The 16336-nt window shown below is 38.5% G+C and overlaps 1 protein-coding gene across 1 annotated transcript; it reads left to right on the top strand.

The window, feature by feature from the left end:
* Window positions 1–1086: 1086 nt before the first annotated feature.
* Window positions 1087–15731, top strand: prpf40a (PRP40 pre-mRNA processing factor 40 homolog A). Its single transcript, XM_042426972.1, has 27 exons — window positions 1087–1189; window positions 2966–3046; window positions 3205–3348; window positions 5373–5456; window positions 6099–6117; window positions 6209–6228; window positions 6364–6405; window positions 6972–7082; window positions 7398–7518; window positions 7824–7848; window positions 8090–8299; window positions 8520–8625; window positions 10089–10153; window positions 10254–10418; window positions 11386–11494; window positions 11682–11832; window positions 11954–12087; window positions 12368–12482; window positions 13081–13172; window positions 13305–13421; window positions 13613–13750; window positions 13923–14018; window positions 14098–14184; window positions 14335–14425; window positions 14514–14575; window positions 14671–14826; window positions 15092–15731. Exons 1-27 carry the CDS (start codon window positions 1187–1189, stop codon window positions 15179–15181), a joined length of 2634 nt encoding a protein of 877 aa, XP_042282906.1. The 5' UTR covers window positions 1087–1186; the 3' UTR covers window positions 15182–15731.
* The last annotated feature ends 605 nt before the right edge of the window (window positions 15732–16336 follow it).

Genomic DNA, 16336 nt, shown 5'->3' with positions numbered 1-16336 from the left:
CATATAAAGATTTTAAATAAAAAACAGGTTTTCATAGTTTTTACAGCCTTTGGATTGGAAGAAAATCATATTGAATCAATGTGCTGTTTGACCTCCTTTGTCAAAACCAATTGAACCATGAAATTTAACCAGTACACTTAAAAGATTTGAAACATATAGCTGGTAATTCAATTTAGAGACCTCTAAATCTTCTATCTATCTATCCTCTAATATTCCAAACAGTACATGTTTCCAAAATAATATAAAATGTTCATCAATATGGCTGTTCATAGATAGACATGATACAAATACATATTATTCCAAGAAAGTCTGACAAAAGGGCTAAAATAAGTGTCCAGCAGTCTCAGGGGAGCTACAACAAAATGTACAGCTGATATCAATATCCCTTCTTTTGTTAGTTATCAGATACTGATTAGGCAGGAGTTTCCATGTCACGTTGTTCACAAAGAGATTCCAGTGTGAGGTCACATATGGTAGTGTGATATACAATTGAATTCAATTCAAAGGGGCTTTACTATGGCATGGGAAACAGGTCTTTACATTGCCAAAGCAAGGATGAAATAAAATCAAAAACATGTACATAAACAGATGAATCGGATAAGTTATTTCACTTGCATGCCTTTCCTTTGATGAAACAGGGATTCCATAGTGTTGAATAAAGTCATCATAATTATAGAGTTGTTGTCTTAACATTAAAATATTATTTCTAAACAAACCACTATTGGAAAAAAATAGGTTAATTTTTATACAAAATATATCTTTTTAGTTCTTTATTTGTGCATATAATAAGATAAGACAAAAGAGAAAAAATATACAATAACAAAAGATGCACAGGTGGGATGAAAAAACCTCTAAGGGGCTTCTAAAAACCCACCTACCACTGAAATTAAAGAAAGTTGTATATCCTTGCCACAAAAATATAATCATAAATATCTTTAAAATATCTTTAAGAGAGAAGAAAATACAATTTCCAAACATGAAAATACAAAATATAACCAGATCACAAACCTGTGAGGAGTGAAGTTGTGCTTGTAGAGTAAACTGTGCGTCTCTTTTATTGCGCTTTCCTGACGCAGAATGACGCCGCGGAATCTTAACCTATGACCTCTCTACATTGGACGGAGATCAACCAATCGTCTTGCTCGTTGTTGCGAGGTGTTCAAGTGTCTCCGAGGTTCTAGTCAACATGGTGAGTACATCCATTCAAAAGGACATTTGCATGTATTTATCGTTAAAGAAAAGGCAGAACTGTATATAGTTTACATGTAAATATTAACTGTGTTGTTAATTACTGACTCTTTGACTCCATAACGTTAAATTAATGTTCTACGTCCTAGAACAGCACGGGTTAGCATGTCGTGTTAGCGCCGTGCTAAGTTAGCAGCACACTCCTTCTTTGACTAAGTCCTGGAACGGAAATACCTTTTTTTATTATTATTATTTATTTCTAAAAGTGGTTAGACACCGCTGACAGCCAGTTACCTGTGATTAGGTTGAACATCGGAAAATTCTTGTTTTAAATGGAAAGCCTAGGCTGGGAAATATTGAGCTAACAGAATAGCAAGTGAAAGTCTCTCCTTAGCTTTATACTATTATTCTTTACCAGAGTTTAGACGGTGTCTGTAGTTGCTCATTACCAGCAACATTCACACTGTGGCAGTCACCCAGGTTAGCATTACTCAGGTGCAGTGATAAGAGTTTAAATATCGCCTGTGTTTCAGTTCAGTGAGTGTTAATGCTATTTTAAACGGTCAAAGACGAGCGACTGTAACGTAACCTAGCTTCGCGTTAATTGTTAAACGTGAACCTCTATTCGTGAACTTGGCAGACACAGATATTAGCTAACATTTGATTGCACCTTTCCTAAACTCTGTGATTGTGAGGGCATTTGTTTTGATTAATAAAATATGAGCTAATTAGCTAAGTCAACGTTTCAGTTGTCTGGTCAGTCCATTCATTAGCTACATATGAAATCCCATAAACCGCCAGGAATCATTAATATTAGCTAAAATTAACTGTTTCTGTAGAACTTGTTTACAATTAGTTGAATGCCAACTGTGTCGATAATCGATTAATCTTATAGTCATTTTAAAAGAAAAACTGCCAAACATTTGTCAGGATAAAACATGTATTTTAGGCCTTGACTGTAGAGCTGCAACGATTAGTCAAATAATCAACTAGTTGCCAGCTATTAAATTAACCGCCAACAATTTTGATAATCGTTATGAGTCATATTTCAAGAAAAAAGTAAACATTTTCCGAGTCCATCTTCTCAAATATGAATATATTTTCTGGGTTCTTTGATCTTCTATGACAGTAAACTGAACATCTTTAGGTTGTGGACAAAACAAGACATTTGTTTTGCTTTGAGAAACAGTGATTCACATTTTTCACCACTTTCTGACATTTTTCAGGACCAAACAACTAATTAATTGAGAAAATAATTGACAGATTAATCGATAATGAAAATAAATGGTGCACCAAGCTAAAACTAATGCAGTATAATCCATATCAAATCTTCATGACGGTTATAAATGATCAGTTTTTCGTTGAAGCTGGTTTAGAGAAGTTTTGTAACCTGTAGTTTGTGGTGCTTTCGAAACTTATTGCGTTATACTGAGTGTTGTTTCTTATAGTTTAGAAATGGGATGGGATGATATTAAACATGTTCTCCTTTGATTGCACTGAACTGCAAATGTGGAATGTATCACTTAGTCTTAATTGATAATTGTCTTAATGAGATTTAGGTTGTGCATGTCATAATAAAACATCTTTTGTTCTAACTACAGTACTGACTAATTTTGTAGTGAGAAAATCAAATACAACAATATTTAGAAAACTTACAGACATATTTGTAGAAACCACAGTGGTGGTTTTATTGAATCAAGCATGCTGCTAAATACCCATTACACCACTGGCTCTAATGAGTTAACTAACATTTTGTGGTGTTTCTTATTCATGACAGTCTTCATCGGAGGCTAATAATGGCCCGAGCCAAGCGCCACCTTATCCAGGTGTACCGCCCTCAGGGATGCCTCCCCCCTTTGTAAGTCAGTGACAGAAATGTTTGTGTCAAATAGCTCTTCACCTTTTGTTTCCACTCGTAGTACAGGGCTTAACTAAGAGTGGTAAATATTAAAGGTTTACTAGTACTTCATCTAATCAAGTGTGTCTTTCTTTTTCCCTCTTTATTCCTTTGTCTAGATGGGGCCACCAGGAATACCGCCTCATTTCCCTCCCATTGGAATGCCTCCTATGGGACAGCGACCTCCCAGTATGACTCCGATGCCCCCTGGTATAATTCCCCCTGGTATAATGCCGCCAATGGGGGCACCTCCAATGGGACAGGTGAGCCTCGTAAGATGCTTGTGGGTCCCTTTGTATTTTTTGAGCTTGTTGGTGCCTTTGTGGGTCGTGTTTTGGCTGCTCCTCTCTGTCTGAATCAAATAAAGACTTTCACTCATCCAAAAACAGATGGATGGAAAAGTTAGATTGGATATTGCCAAATGAAAGACATTTGGTGCTGCTCTGGAGTTCTCCATGGACTGTTTTGTTGATTGGCTTTTGAACTATTATAGGTAGGATGGTTATAAGCAGAATATTGAAAGAAGATACAGATGTTTGTATGACACAGCCAACTTCAGCTCTGTGTGAAAAAACTCATTTGAATGTGTGCAGTTTGTTGATGCAGGAGGGGTGCTAATGTATTTCAATGCAGGGTTGGCAAAAATCACATAAAATCACATTCCTGGTGGGTTACTTTGTAACGTGCACACCATGTTTCTGCTGTTTTCCTCGAAATCGTTGTGAAGAAAGATAAAATAGTTGCCGGCATCATAACTTTGCAGAGTTATAAAATGCTAGCCTAGCTGTAGCTCTAACTGGACTTCCTGGATCATATTTCATCAACTCACCAGTACCTTAAAAAACTCGCCCCCACCAACGCAGCCCCTTGCATTGTTTTAACACAGTGCTGTCTTCAGCCTGAATGCAGCTTTATAGCACTGAAAAATTAAGTGTCAGTTAGGAAATATCAAATTGTTAAACTAGTATATTTTACATCTTGGATTTTGTTTGTCTTGGTTCTATTAGTTATGATAACATTGTGTTCACTAAAGTAATGGCTGACATCTCAAAATGTAGCAACATCATTTAAAAATAGGTCAGATGGGACAAGAAACATGAGTGGTCCGATGATCAAACAGGTTTTTCCTATACAATGAGGGATGATCAGCATCACTACCAGTAATTTCACTTTAAGTTTTATCTCTACTAAAGTTCCAGCTAATCTAGCAAAACTGTTGGCTTGTTTCCAACCTGTCTGAGCCGGACTGCTTGCAGATCTTGCCCTGTTGGACCTAATTTTAGCGCTGTGATGGCCCTGAGATCTCAGAAATTACTTTGGTCAGTACAAACTCATAACTGATAGAGCTGGTGGCCAGAGCTACGAAAATAAAACCCAAATCGTAAAAAACTGAAATTTTCCTTCAACTCCGTCATGTGTTGGTCGTTAGAAAAGTTTTTTTTTTTTACTTCCCTGATTTGTTCAGCTCTTCACCACAGAAGTTAATGTGTCTTTGAAAAAGTTCAGTTGAGCAAAGTAAGGCTGCAACTAACAATTTTTTTTATTATCGATTATTCTGCTGATTATTTTTGCGATTAATCGTTTAAAAAATAATATTGAAAAATACTTTTTTTTTTCTGACCAACAGCCTAAAACCCAAAGACGTTCAGTTTACAATGATATAAAACAGAAAAGCAGCAAATCATTGTATTTGAGAAGCTGGAACCGGCAGGTGTTTGGCATCTTGACTTAAAAAAATGAACTAAAACATTTAATTGATTATCAAAACAGTTGCTAATTGATTTTCCTGTTTATCAACTAATCACTTAATTATTGCAGCTCTAGAGAGGAGATTGTTTGCCAGTGTTTCATGTAGCACAGTTGACTAAACACAGTTGAGGTGGTCACACTCTAGTTTTATTTATTCATGTATTTATTTATTTATTTGTGCATATATTTTTTAAAGCAAAACTTTGGTTTAATTTAACGAGCATATGTGAGCTTGTCATCCATATAAATAAGTGTGATATTGGAGAGTGTTTGATCAAGGTGCCAGCGATACAAGTCTGAAAAGGTGCTGAAGGGACATAGTTTGGTGTGCTGCTGCTTCACAGATTGCAAGCTGTGGCATCACACTATTAAATGAGCACAGCAGACTCAGTGTCAGTCTCACCTTCTACCCCTTTAGTCGCAAGCAGCCTTCCACACAGACGCCAACACCCCGTCTCACACCGCGTCTTGATACTTAAGCTTTCACTGGGTGGTATGGAAATGCCAGATGAATATTTCATGATGCTTCTTTTATTAGATGCCAGGCATGATGCCACCTATGATGCCAGGGATGATGATGCCCCCTCGCATGCCAGCTGCGGCTGTACAACCAACGGGACCGGTAACTCTCCTCACTTCTTTTTCATCAGGGCTCTTGTTTCACACTTCTTAAAAATACATTCCCAACTGTGAAACACTTAATGGAGGAATTGCACAGCCAAGTAACACTTCTGTTGGATATAAAAAATATATATATTTAGAGTGTATTATTAACCACAGATTAGGTGAAGCAGCTGAAAAATATCATTAAATTAATTGTCTAATTAAAATGAAAATTAACACCTGCTTGCAGTGTCCCTTGTTGTTGCTTTTTTTGTTTTGGCTTCGGTTCAGCAGTGAATCACTATGAATGTAATAAAATGCACAGGCCCCTCCCTGTTGATGCTATGTTAATTTTTCTTTTCTACGAAGTATTAGACAAGTTATTCAAATGAGCAATGTGATATATTTACCGTGGCAACATCCAGACAGCTTTAGAGATCATAAGACATCCACTTAATCAACACAAGTATAATTTTGCATCTTGAGGGTGTGGAGTTTTGTACTAATTAGGAAAGCTTTGTCAGTTGCTTTGTATTGCAAATGATGACTTCCAGTTGACTTCATTATTCAGAGACAGAGATGCTGATGTAAACTTTCAAATTTGTGGATTTGTTTTTTTGTGGGAAAAAATAATTAACTAATACAATCTTCTTTTTAACAGCCTGGTGTTGAGTCCACAGGTAAGATCCTTAACCTGTCATTTACAAATCATCTTGCATATCTTGTGTTCATTAGAAGTATCTGATCAAACGTGTGTTTTTATCTTCACAGCTGCTGCACCTGGAACAACTGTAAGTGTAACATCATTATTTTATTTGCAGTAACTGCAAGTTTTTGACACAGTTCTGATCATTAGCTCCAGCATTTTGCCTTCTGTGTTTCCAACTGCTGTCTGTCAACCTTTCATTTATTCCTTTGTCCTACAGAGTGCCACAAATGGATCTCCACAGGAAGAACAGCCAAAGAAGGTTTGTACACATAGGTTGTATATTAAAAGACTTGATATCAACAAAGAACTGAAAAAGCATTTAAAATAGAACAAAAGTTAAGCGGTTGCTTGCTTTGTAGCCACACTAGTAGCATGGCTGTAGGGATGGCAGTGTCTGTCGGTCAGTTCACCACTTTGGTCTAGACTGAAGTAATAGTAGTAGTTCAGAGTGAAAAATCTTAACAACTATTGAGTGGATTGGGGTGAAATTTGTTATTCATAATCCCCAGAATATGAATTGTAATAATATTATCTGTTCAAAATCTGTCCATTGCTTTGGTTTATCACTAAATACCTGCAAAACTAATGTCGTTCTTATCAATCTCAGCTGTACTTTGTGTTTTGTGCTAATTAGTAAATGTTAGTATGTGGTTAACATACCATCTAAACATCAATATGCTGGCGTTGTAGTTGTGAGCATGTTACCATGCTGACATTTGCATTTAGCTCAAAGTACCGCTACAGAGATGCTACCATGGTTGTAGACTTGTGGTCTCGTTTTCATTCTGAGAGAGATCATCTATGTGTTGTTTTTTTCCACCTTAGAAGTCCCTGTGGACCGAACACAAATCACTGGATGGGAAGACCTATTATTACAATACAGAGACCAAGCAGTCCACATGGGAGAAACCAGAAGAACTCAAATCTCCTGCAGAAGTACAATTCTTTATCTCTTACATACTATTTATAATGTGAAATGTACTTATCTATTTACTTGATTACATATTCACATACTTAATAGACATACTTTTCAGCATAATTGTTTTAATTTATATATTTATTTGGCACATTGCATATGAATCAACTTTAATTAAATTGTAAATGTACCTGTTTTAGCCAAGATTTACTGATTTTCATCCTCAGTCAATATGACATACTAAATACAATCAGATTTGTTCACATACTTGATGAAATAGATGAAAAATTTTCATATGGATCCTAACGTCTTTCCCCTCTGCTGTTCCTGTCCAGCAAATGCTGTCTAAATGTCCTTGGAAAGAGTACAAGTCAGACACAGGGAAGCCTTATTATTACAACTCTCAGACGAAGGAGTCCAGATGGACCAAACCCAAAGAGCTGGAGGATCTGGAAGGTAAAGAGCTGCTGTCTGATGATGTCAAACCTGTTATGAGAAGTCATGTTCCTCACCGAGCAATGTTGCGCTTCATGGATGAGCCTTTAACAGCATGATAAATGGCAGACCGCTGGCTTCTTTGATGAATAACGCCATGCATTAGGGGGCTTTGGACATCATTGATGTACAAGCACAGGAAGCACAAATACAAGAACACGTGGTGGCTTCTTCAGTACATTTATCTCTCTGCTTTGTTCTTATCTGCACTGTGCTTTGAAATGAAAACAAGTATCCTAACAGCTGTCTCCTTTTGTCTATTTCAGCCATGATCAAAGCAGAGGAGAATGGGTAAGAGCTTCCTGTTTGCCTTCAGTTACTTTCCTCTGCTGCATCTGTGTATTACAAACAACAAATGTAGTGGTTATTAAGAAATTATGTCTTTGTCCATGGTCAAAAACCTTTTTTATTTTATTTTATTATTATGACTTATGCAAGTAATTTTCATGGAATGACCCTTTATCAATTATATTGTAGCGCAGGTATTCTTATGATCATGTGATGTAGCTGTACTGTCATGGCATGATTTCAGAACGGCAGAGGCAGCGGCTCCCAGCTCCACCACAGCTCCTGTCTTGCAAGCAGATAATACAGCCACTATGGCGACCGTAATGGAGGCAGAAACTGCAACAGCGGTCTCAGAGGAACACCTGTCCCAGGCGGCCGTGCATCACACAGCTGAGACCACAGATGCACCTGTGGCTTCCTCGGAGAGCTCAGTCACCGCAGAGGCTACAGCCAGGTAAACAATTATGTCTGATGCAGAGGCGGGTACTGGCTCCAGTCGTCAGATATACACTGAAACCCCAAACCATGGGATCATAGTGACGACAAGCACAATGACACTTTTCAACTTAATCTAGGAGGAAGTCTTTTTTGTGTGTGTTTGTGAGTGAAACATGCTAAATACCTTCATCCAAACATAGATAAGTTAATCCAATAAGACCTTCCTTTGCCCTCAGTATTGAAGTCGCAAAGGAAGAGCGGCCAGAACTTCAGAAGAAGACTTACAAATGGAACACGAAAGAGGAGGCCAAGCAAGCCTTCAAAGAGCTGCTGAAGGAGAAAGTGAGTCTGTGGTCATGCTGTCAAGATGGGTTTAACATGTAGGTGATGTAGAGGCTACACACTGTAGGAGAGTAGAGAGGCTGCAGAGTCCCTCTAGGCCCTGTAGTGCATGTTCATGTTACCTGACACGAACCAGGTCAAATACAAAAACTGACTGTTTGTATCAGTGTACTTGTCTTGGTTAAAATTCTTTTTGTTGTGACTGATACTTGTAGTAAATCAATTGTTTGTCAGTCCCTAACAAGACGTCGTGGTGCACTTCACAGCTATGAAGGGCTTGAGTGCTTCTCTTGCAGTTGAGCTTTATTCATAGTGCCAAAGGAGCATCAAGGTGGCTGTAGTTTGCCATCTGTTGTGTGCTTGTTGATTTGAAAATGCCACTACACATACCAAATGTTTGTCAATAAAATCAAGATAAACAATGTTATGTTAAGATGATCAATAAGTGGTGCTTTACAGTGAGTTTTCCATTTTATCATGTTGTTAAATGAGGCTGCTGCTGCTTCCTGGATCAACAAATGTGGGTTTGAAATCAGAACAGACACTTTTGGTTTGTCTGTTTGTTTTCATAATTTCTGCATAAACACCAACAGTCAAAACAAGACCATCAAAGTGACTTAAAAATATTATTTTAATTCGCTGACACTTAATGTCAGAGGATGTAAATCCTGTCTGTTGTGCACCATGATATATATATATACAGCATGTGATCTGTTTTTAAGGTTAATACCAGGTGTGTTTACCAGCGCATCCTTTGCATTTTGATCCAGATCTAATCCCTGTCCCTCCCCATGAGACCCTGGGAGGTCTTAGCACCATTGTCAAGCTTCACCTCCTGTTGCCGAGGATGTGTTGTGTGTTTGGTTGCAAGGCGGCCACAGCACCACCCACCTTGACTGCTGCTATATTTAGGCTCTTTTAATTTTGTGCGCAAAGCTCTCCTCTGAGATTGCTTGCCATTTCTTGCAAGATCTTAATGGCTCTGTCTTTATGATTAGCTTTATTGGATCAAAGGCACGGGGGCTGGCTGGGATTAAGACAGTGAGAGAAAGTGGCATGCTTCAGTGAGTTAGAATAACTGTGACAACTGACAAGACAGAGGCACGTGTTGGAATCAGTTCATAATGAATGAAGGAGTCACTCCCTGAGAGAGGCAAGTGGCAGAAAGGGTACTTACATAAGTCCTCAGTGGCACTTCTTTGAATTATTGCCACTCCACACCTCTTAACCCAGCATCTATTACTAATTAAGAAAATGTGTTGACTTGACTTCTAGGAGCCAAAGCAGCACAGCTCATTGTTCCTCCTCCTGTCTCACATGCTTTTCTAAAAAAAAAAAAAGCACAATAAAACTACCCTTTGTCTTTCATCTGTTGTTTGTATATGTTTTAAATTTGACATGTAAATTTGACTTCACTTTGCCAGTACAAGCCATCCTGACTTTCATTCTTTTCTGTATTTCAGGGTGTGTCCTCAAACTCCTCTTGGGAACAGGCCATGAAAATGATCATCAACGATCCTCGCTACAGGTACGATATTCCCCTGGGATCATTTTATCCTATTTACAATGGCAAGTGAGAAAACATCAGATCTTTGACCTCAGATTCTCACTTTTCTTTGTCAACAAAGTGCACTCCCCAAGTTGAGTGAGAAGAAGCAGGCGTTCAATGCCTACAAAGTCCAAACAGAGAAGGAAGAAAAGGAGGAGGCCAGAATTAAATACAAGGAGTCCAAAGAAACCTTTCAGAGGTTCTTGGAGAACCATGAGAAGATGACATCTACCACCAGATACAAGTAAGTGCTGCAGTGATCTCACATTAAATGTGTTTTTTTCCCCCCCCTGCATTGATTTGTGGTTCCCTGAATTGTCAATATAATTATGCAGATGGGATCAGTTAAAGGTCATCTATGGCTTGTGCACGCCATTGTGGTGTTACAACACAGTTGACTACCTATTAAACTGCTCTGACCTGTTTGTGCTCATCACACTAATGTTGAGAACACAGCAAATGAACAAACTTAGTCTTCAGTTTTATTCTTTGTCACCATTTTGATTGAATTTCTCACTGACATCAATGTGACAGAGATGCTAGCGTTACATTAATTTCTTTTTTTTACTAAATGTGTATACATATGTAGTGAGGAGTTAGTTAGGGATTGGAAATTGGGCCTGTAACAGTCAAAATGTTTCCATTTTGATCCCTGATGCCGCGTGACATCCATTTCAATAGCACTCTGTGGTTGGGTGTTTGGGTGAAAGTCATCATGACGGGCAGAGGGGACGGACAGATCGACTGGTGACCTTGACAACCAGCCAGTTTCAGAGTTCAGCTGTCACTGAGGCTGTAATCTGGGATGGTTCACATCAGGCAGTTGGAGAGTGATAGCAGGGTTATGACTGTGTGTGTGTCTGTGTGTATGTTTGTGTGTGTGTCCTTACATTTAATACCTTATTTCATTTCGTCAGCTTCTGGCTCTGTGGAGCTGCATCAAGTTTGGAACAGCGGTCATGGAAATTAGATGTTTTCATGACAAGTGCACATCATGAAAGGCTGAACTTAAACTGTAATTTCTTTAAAAAATTTGTGAGTTTTGTGTAACTACATGACTGTGCATCTGATGACCTGCATTAAGAATCAATGTGTTTAAACATAAATTTAGCCTGTGAAATGCTGCCCTCATGTGGGTTATTGTGTAAAAAAAAAAAAAAAAATCCTAAATTACTCTCTGTGTGTTTTGTGTGTTTACTCGCAAAAACCAGGAAAGCAGAACAGATGTTTAGTGAGCAGGAGGTGTGGAGCTGCGTTCCAGAGAGGGACAGGCTGGAGATCTATGAAGATGTACTGTTCTACCTAGCAAAGAAAGAGAAGGTAAAGCTTTGTTCTACATTTCAGTCAACACTCTTTTAGTCTATGAACAGCATGTTTATCAAAATGATGCAATATTTGTATTTCAGTCCTTATCTGCCAGTATCATGGATGATGTAGTCTGGGGATGGGAGCTTTGTAAACATTTGTATGATTTAACTGCCTCTCCTCTTATACACACTGTTTCCAGGAACAAGCCAAGCAGCTGAGGAAGAGAAACTGGGAAGCTCTGAAGAACATTCTGGACAACATGGCCAACGTCACCTACCGCACCACCTGGTCAGAGGCCCAGCAGTACCTGCTAGACAACCCCACCTTTGCAGAGGACGAGGAGCTACAGAGTATGAGAGCAGAAATTCATGTTTTTTCATCTACTGCGGTTGGAAACAGAGCTGTTAATGTTTTAAAAGAGAGGAGGAACTTTGTTTTCCCCCATTTAATAGTGTTGTTATTTGCTGACAGATATGGACAAAGAGGATGCCCTCATTTGTTTTGAGGAGCACATCCGGGCACTGGAGAAGGAGGAGGAAGAGGAGAAACAGAAGACTCTTCTCAGGGAGAGGAGACGACAACGCAAAAACAGAGAGGCCTTCCAGGTGAGAGGGAATAGGAGGCAAAACATGTCTTAAAATACTTATAAGCATACAACATGTGAGGTAAAGAAAAGCTGACTTGATGTCTTAAATGTTTTTCATGTGTTGCAGTGAGTTTTACTGGCTTCACTCTATTATAGCAGCTGCTTGTATTTTCTATTTCTGTCGAGAACAGTTTGATAATAATCTTAATCCAAGTTAGAAAAAGCACAAATGTTTGTATAAACACAAGACAACAGCAGTTGCTATTGTGAATAATTCATATTTTGTTGTTTTCTCTCAGAAATTCCTGGATGAGCTCCACGACCACGGTCAGCTTCACTCCATGTCTGCCTGGATGGAGATGTACCCGACCCTGAGCTCAGACATCCGCTTTGCCAACATGCTGGGCCAGCCGGGTAGGACAACACGCCACTGCACACGCGGCTACACACAGCTCGCATGACCTCAATGCTCTGAAGCACGTGGATGCAGACAACAGCACATGACATGAACACAGATATAAAACATACACAGCTCCACCTGTAAATACTGTATGAACTACATTTGTGCACTATTGATGAAGATTTTCTCCCCCCATTCATTTTAGATTTTGTTTTATATGTTTTTTTTTTTACTTTCGTCCCAACGTTCAGCACACAAAGTGCTGTTTTATCTGTTTTATGTCCTTTACCTTTTTTTTTTGTATCCATGTTGAGGTCGTCACCATGTTGGACAGTGCTATGAGGAATAATATGGTTTTATTAGGGAAAATCATATACATACAGTATATATACATATGATGTAAATATAATTTTGGAGCAATGTGTTAGACCACACCCCACCACCACCATCAAAACAAAAAATGAGGGAGTTTCCTTTTGAAGAATTGCACAGACACAGACATAAAGTCTATGGCGAGGAGCAAAAACAGCTATTCCAAACACCTTATTAATATTACGTTATGTTGTGTAAAATAATTGAAACTTTTTTAATTTTATGTGGTGTATCCTGCAGGTTCCACTCCCCTCGATCTGTTCAAATTCTATGTGGAGGACTTAAAAGCCCGCTACCATGATGAAAAGAGGATCATTAAAGATATTCTTAAGGTGAGATGGTCTATTATCTAAATATAGGAACATGGTATCATGGAGGTTTATTTTGATATATGTATATTTTTTTATTTTATATCATACAACCTGTTAATCTTTCCTTTTCTTTCCTTGTACGTCCTTCCTCAGGATAAAGGCTTCCTGGTTGAAGTGAACACCAGCTTTGACGACTTTGGATCAGTCATCAGCTCAGATAAGAGAGCCACTACACTGGATGCAGGAAACATTAAGCTGGCCTTCAACAGCGTAAGAACACCTGTCATCATCATCAGCCAACTGGTCATGCAGCACGTTAATGCTTATTATATGTATATATTAATGTTCTCTGGTGTCACAGAGCTCAGGAAGTGATAAATGGTTTTGAGCATTATTAGTATTCATATATTAATTGTTTTTATTTATTAGTTTAACCCACTCACTAACCTCTTTCCGTATAGTTACTGGAGAAGGCTGAAGCCAGAGAGAGAGAGCGAGAGAAGGAGGAGGCGAGGAAGATGAAAAGGAAAGAAGCAGCCTTCAAGAATATGCTGAAGCAGGCCACACCGCCGCTGGAGCCAGAGACTACATGGGAGGGAGTACGTCCTTTACTCACATACTAAACCAGTGGTTTAGATTTATTTCCCTCTGCCCCTTCTATTGAGTTAATAATTTATCAGTTCCTAAAAGTAATGAGTAGGTTGTCTTGTCAGTGTTGATTCTAGTCAGTGTACTCAGTGCTTTGTACTGACTGACATTTTACTATTTCAGGTCAGAGAGAGATTCTTAAAAGAGTCCGCCTTTGAAGACGTGACCCTGGAGTCAGAGAGGAAACGGATATTCAAAGACTTCATGCACGTCTTGGAGGTAATTGTTTATCGTGACAGCGGCAATGGTCTTAATGTATTCGTCCTGATCTTTAACATGGGATCTGTTATTTTCACAGCATGAATGCCAACATCACCACTCCAAGACGAAGAAGCACTCAAAGAAGTCCAAGAAGCACCACAGGAAACGATCCCGCTCTCGATCGGTCAGTAGCCGAACTCTGTGTAGTCCGTCTTTTCTGTGCTTAGAAAAGAAAATAAGCTGTCGTACAAACAATTCAGCAATCAAAAATCTACAAGAACATCCCCTGTCACGCTGTTATTTGTTGAATCTCTTCACTTAAATGTTTCCACAGGGCTCAGAGTCTGAAGATGAGGAATACCACAAGAAGAAAAAGAGATCGCAGTCCAAATCTCCTTCTGAACGCTCCTCCAGCGGAGAATCTGGTGAGTGGCTGGTAGTGAATCTGCTTATCATTGGACAGAAGAAACGCAGTTCTGTTGACATTTACTGACATTTTCTGCCTGAAACCAGAGAGAAGCTATAAGAAATCCAAGAAGCACAAGAAGAAGGGAAAGAAGAGACGCCACAAGTCTGTAAGTACACAGGAGGGCGTAAAGTAAATATAATATGAATATATGTGAAATATTTCTGTATGTGTACTGATCGTGATACTGATTATGATGACCAGGCATCGCCGGACACTGACAACGAGAAGAAAGGAAGAGAGCGCGATGGAAAGCGTGAAAAGGACCTAGAGAAAGATAAAGAGAACGACAAGTCTCGGGGGAAATCTCGCTCCGACTCCAAACAGAAGTCTCCTAAAAGGAAAGCAGCCAAAGAGGAGGTTGTTCATCTTAATTACTTTTTTTTTTTTTTCCACCCCAGCAAACTGATGTTTTAATGGCTGTTTTTTAAGGTTACATGGATGTTGTAGTTGATGGAGATTTGTGTGATGAAAAGTATGTTTTATACCAAATTTGGTTTAAGTACTTTAACTCTAAACTGTAGCTGCTGCAATTAGACTTTTTGGGGGTTTCTTGTTGACATTTTTGACACATCTCTCATATTTAATTACATTTGAGTCTTTGTGTTTTTTGTGTCGTAATCAGGGTGGCTGGGATACGTCAGGCAGTGAGCTGAGTGAAGGAGAACTGGAGAAAAGAAGAAGAACTTTACTGGAACAGCTGGATGCACCTTGAACACACGTCTGCTGCCCCTTTTTATTGTCGATGTACACTTCTACAAACATGCATTCCCTTCCAAGCTCATCTGATTTTACTGTTCACACCTCCTGCGACGGACTTTGTATGATGACGCCTCCTGTTGGTATTTATGGGAAAATGCTACACTGAACGTACACACTTATTTTGGTGACTAATTTGATATCAGGAAGCTGATCGACTGATCTGTTTTTAAATGTCGAGTCGCCCCCTTCTTGCCTTTGTTAGCTTCAAGTATTTTTTTAGTTGACTGTAGTTATTCATGTTTTCCATTACCAATATTTTTTTGTATTCGATTAAAAGCATATCTTGATGTCACTATGATTGTCCGTAACCTGGAAAAGTAGCATAACAAGGAAATATGCTTCAGGGAAACAGACGTGTCTTATAATAATGGAAAATATTTCTGATTTGATCTACAGTAACTTAACTGCAGCTGTATTGTCGAGAAACGATCCAGGTTTTAATTTGAGCATTTGTTAAAATTGACATACTGTAGTTACATGTAATAAAATACTGTTTCAGTGGATGATGTCTGTAAAATATTTTAGTTGTCCAGTGTGCCAAAATCAATTGTCTCCTTACTTTACTGAAATGTTTTTAGTATAATTTCTTACATATATAGTATGTGACAGGATACTACAACCAGATCCTAAAAAATGCAATCACTGTTATCCTAATGTGGCCTTAAATAGATCCTGCTCTGTTCTGTCAGATGTAAAAAAAAAAAAAAAAGTCTTTGATTCAGTTAAGTGCTGAAATTACAAACAGCTGCCAGTGTTTTTAGCTTTCAGAGAGTTGTTAATTTTACTTTATGGTCATTTTGGAGGCTTAAAAACAGCCGTTGAGTTGCGTTATTCTACTGGGAGGCATTTCTAATACTTTATCCACCCTGTTTTATATCAGTGAAGTGAATATTAGAAACACTTCTCAGTATAACACATAAAATTCAACAGTACCACAAATTACAGCCTCCAAATTGTCCATAAAATTGAATAAACACCTCTCTAAAACTGTTTTTAAAACACTTAACATTAAAACCTTTCAGACAGGAAGCAAAGCAAGGCTGGTAGACTGTTAGTGTTAGCTAAGGGTACCTAATAAACCAGCTACTGTGTGTGTGTTAAAAGTACA

This window comes from Thunnus maccoyii, chromosome 11, assembly GCF_910596095.1.
Source record: "Thunnus maccoyii chromosome 11, fThuMac1.1, whole genome shotgun sequence".
Lineage (NCBI taxonomy): Eukaryota > Metazoa > Chordata > Actinopteri > Scombriformes > Scombridae > Thunnus > Thunnus maccoyii.
Note: the sequence above shows the minus strand (reverse complement) of the source record. Positions and strands in the feature narration are given on the sequence as shown.

Bases quoted from the DNA above. Each gene is read 5' to 3' on its own strand.
- prpf40a (XM_042426972.1), top strand. The intron at 6,229-6,363 runs GTAAGTGTAACA...TTTGTCCTACAG, and splicing joins CTGCTGCACCTGGAACAACT to AGTGCCACAAATGGATCTCC. The intron at 7,083-7,397 runs GTACAATTCTTT...GTTCCTGTCCAG, and splicing joins AACTCAAATCTCCTGCAGAA to CAAATGCTGTCTAAATGTCC.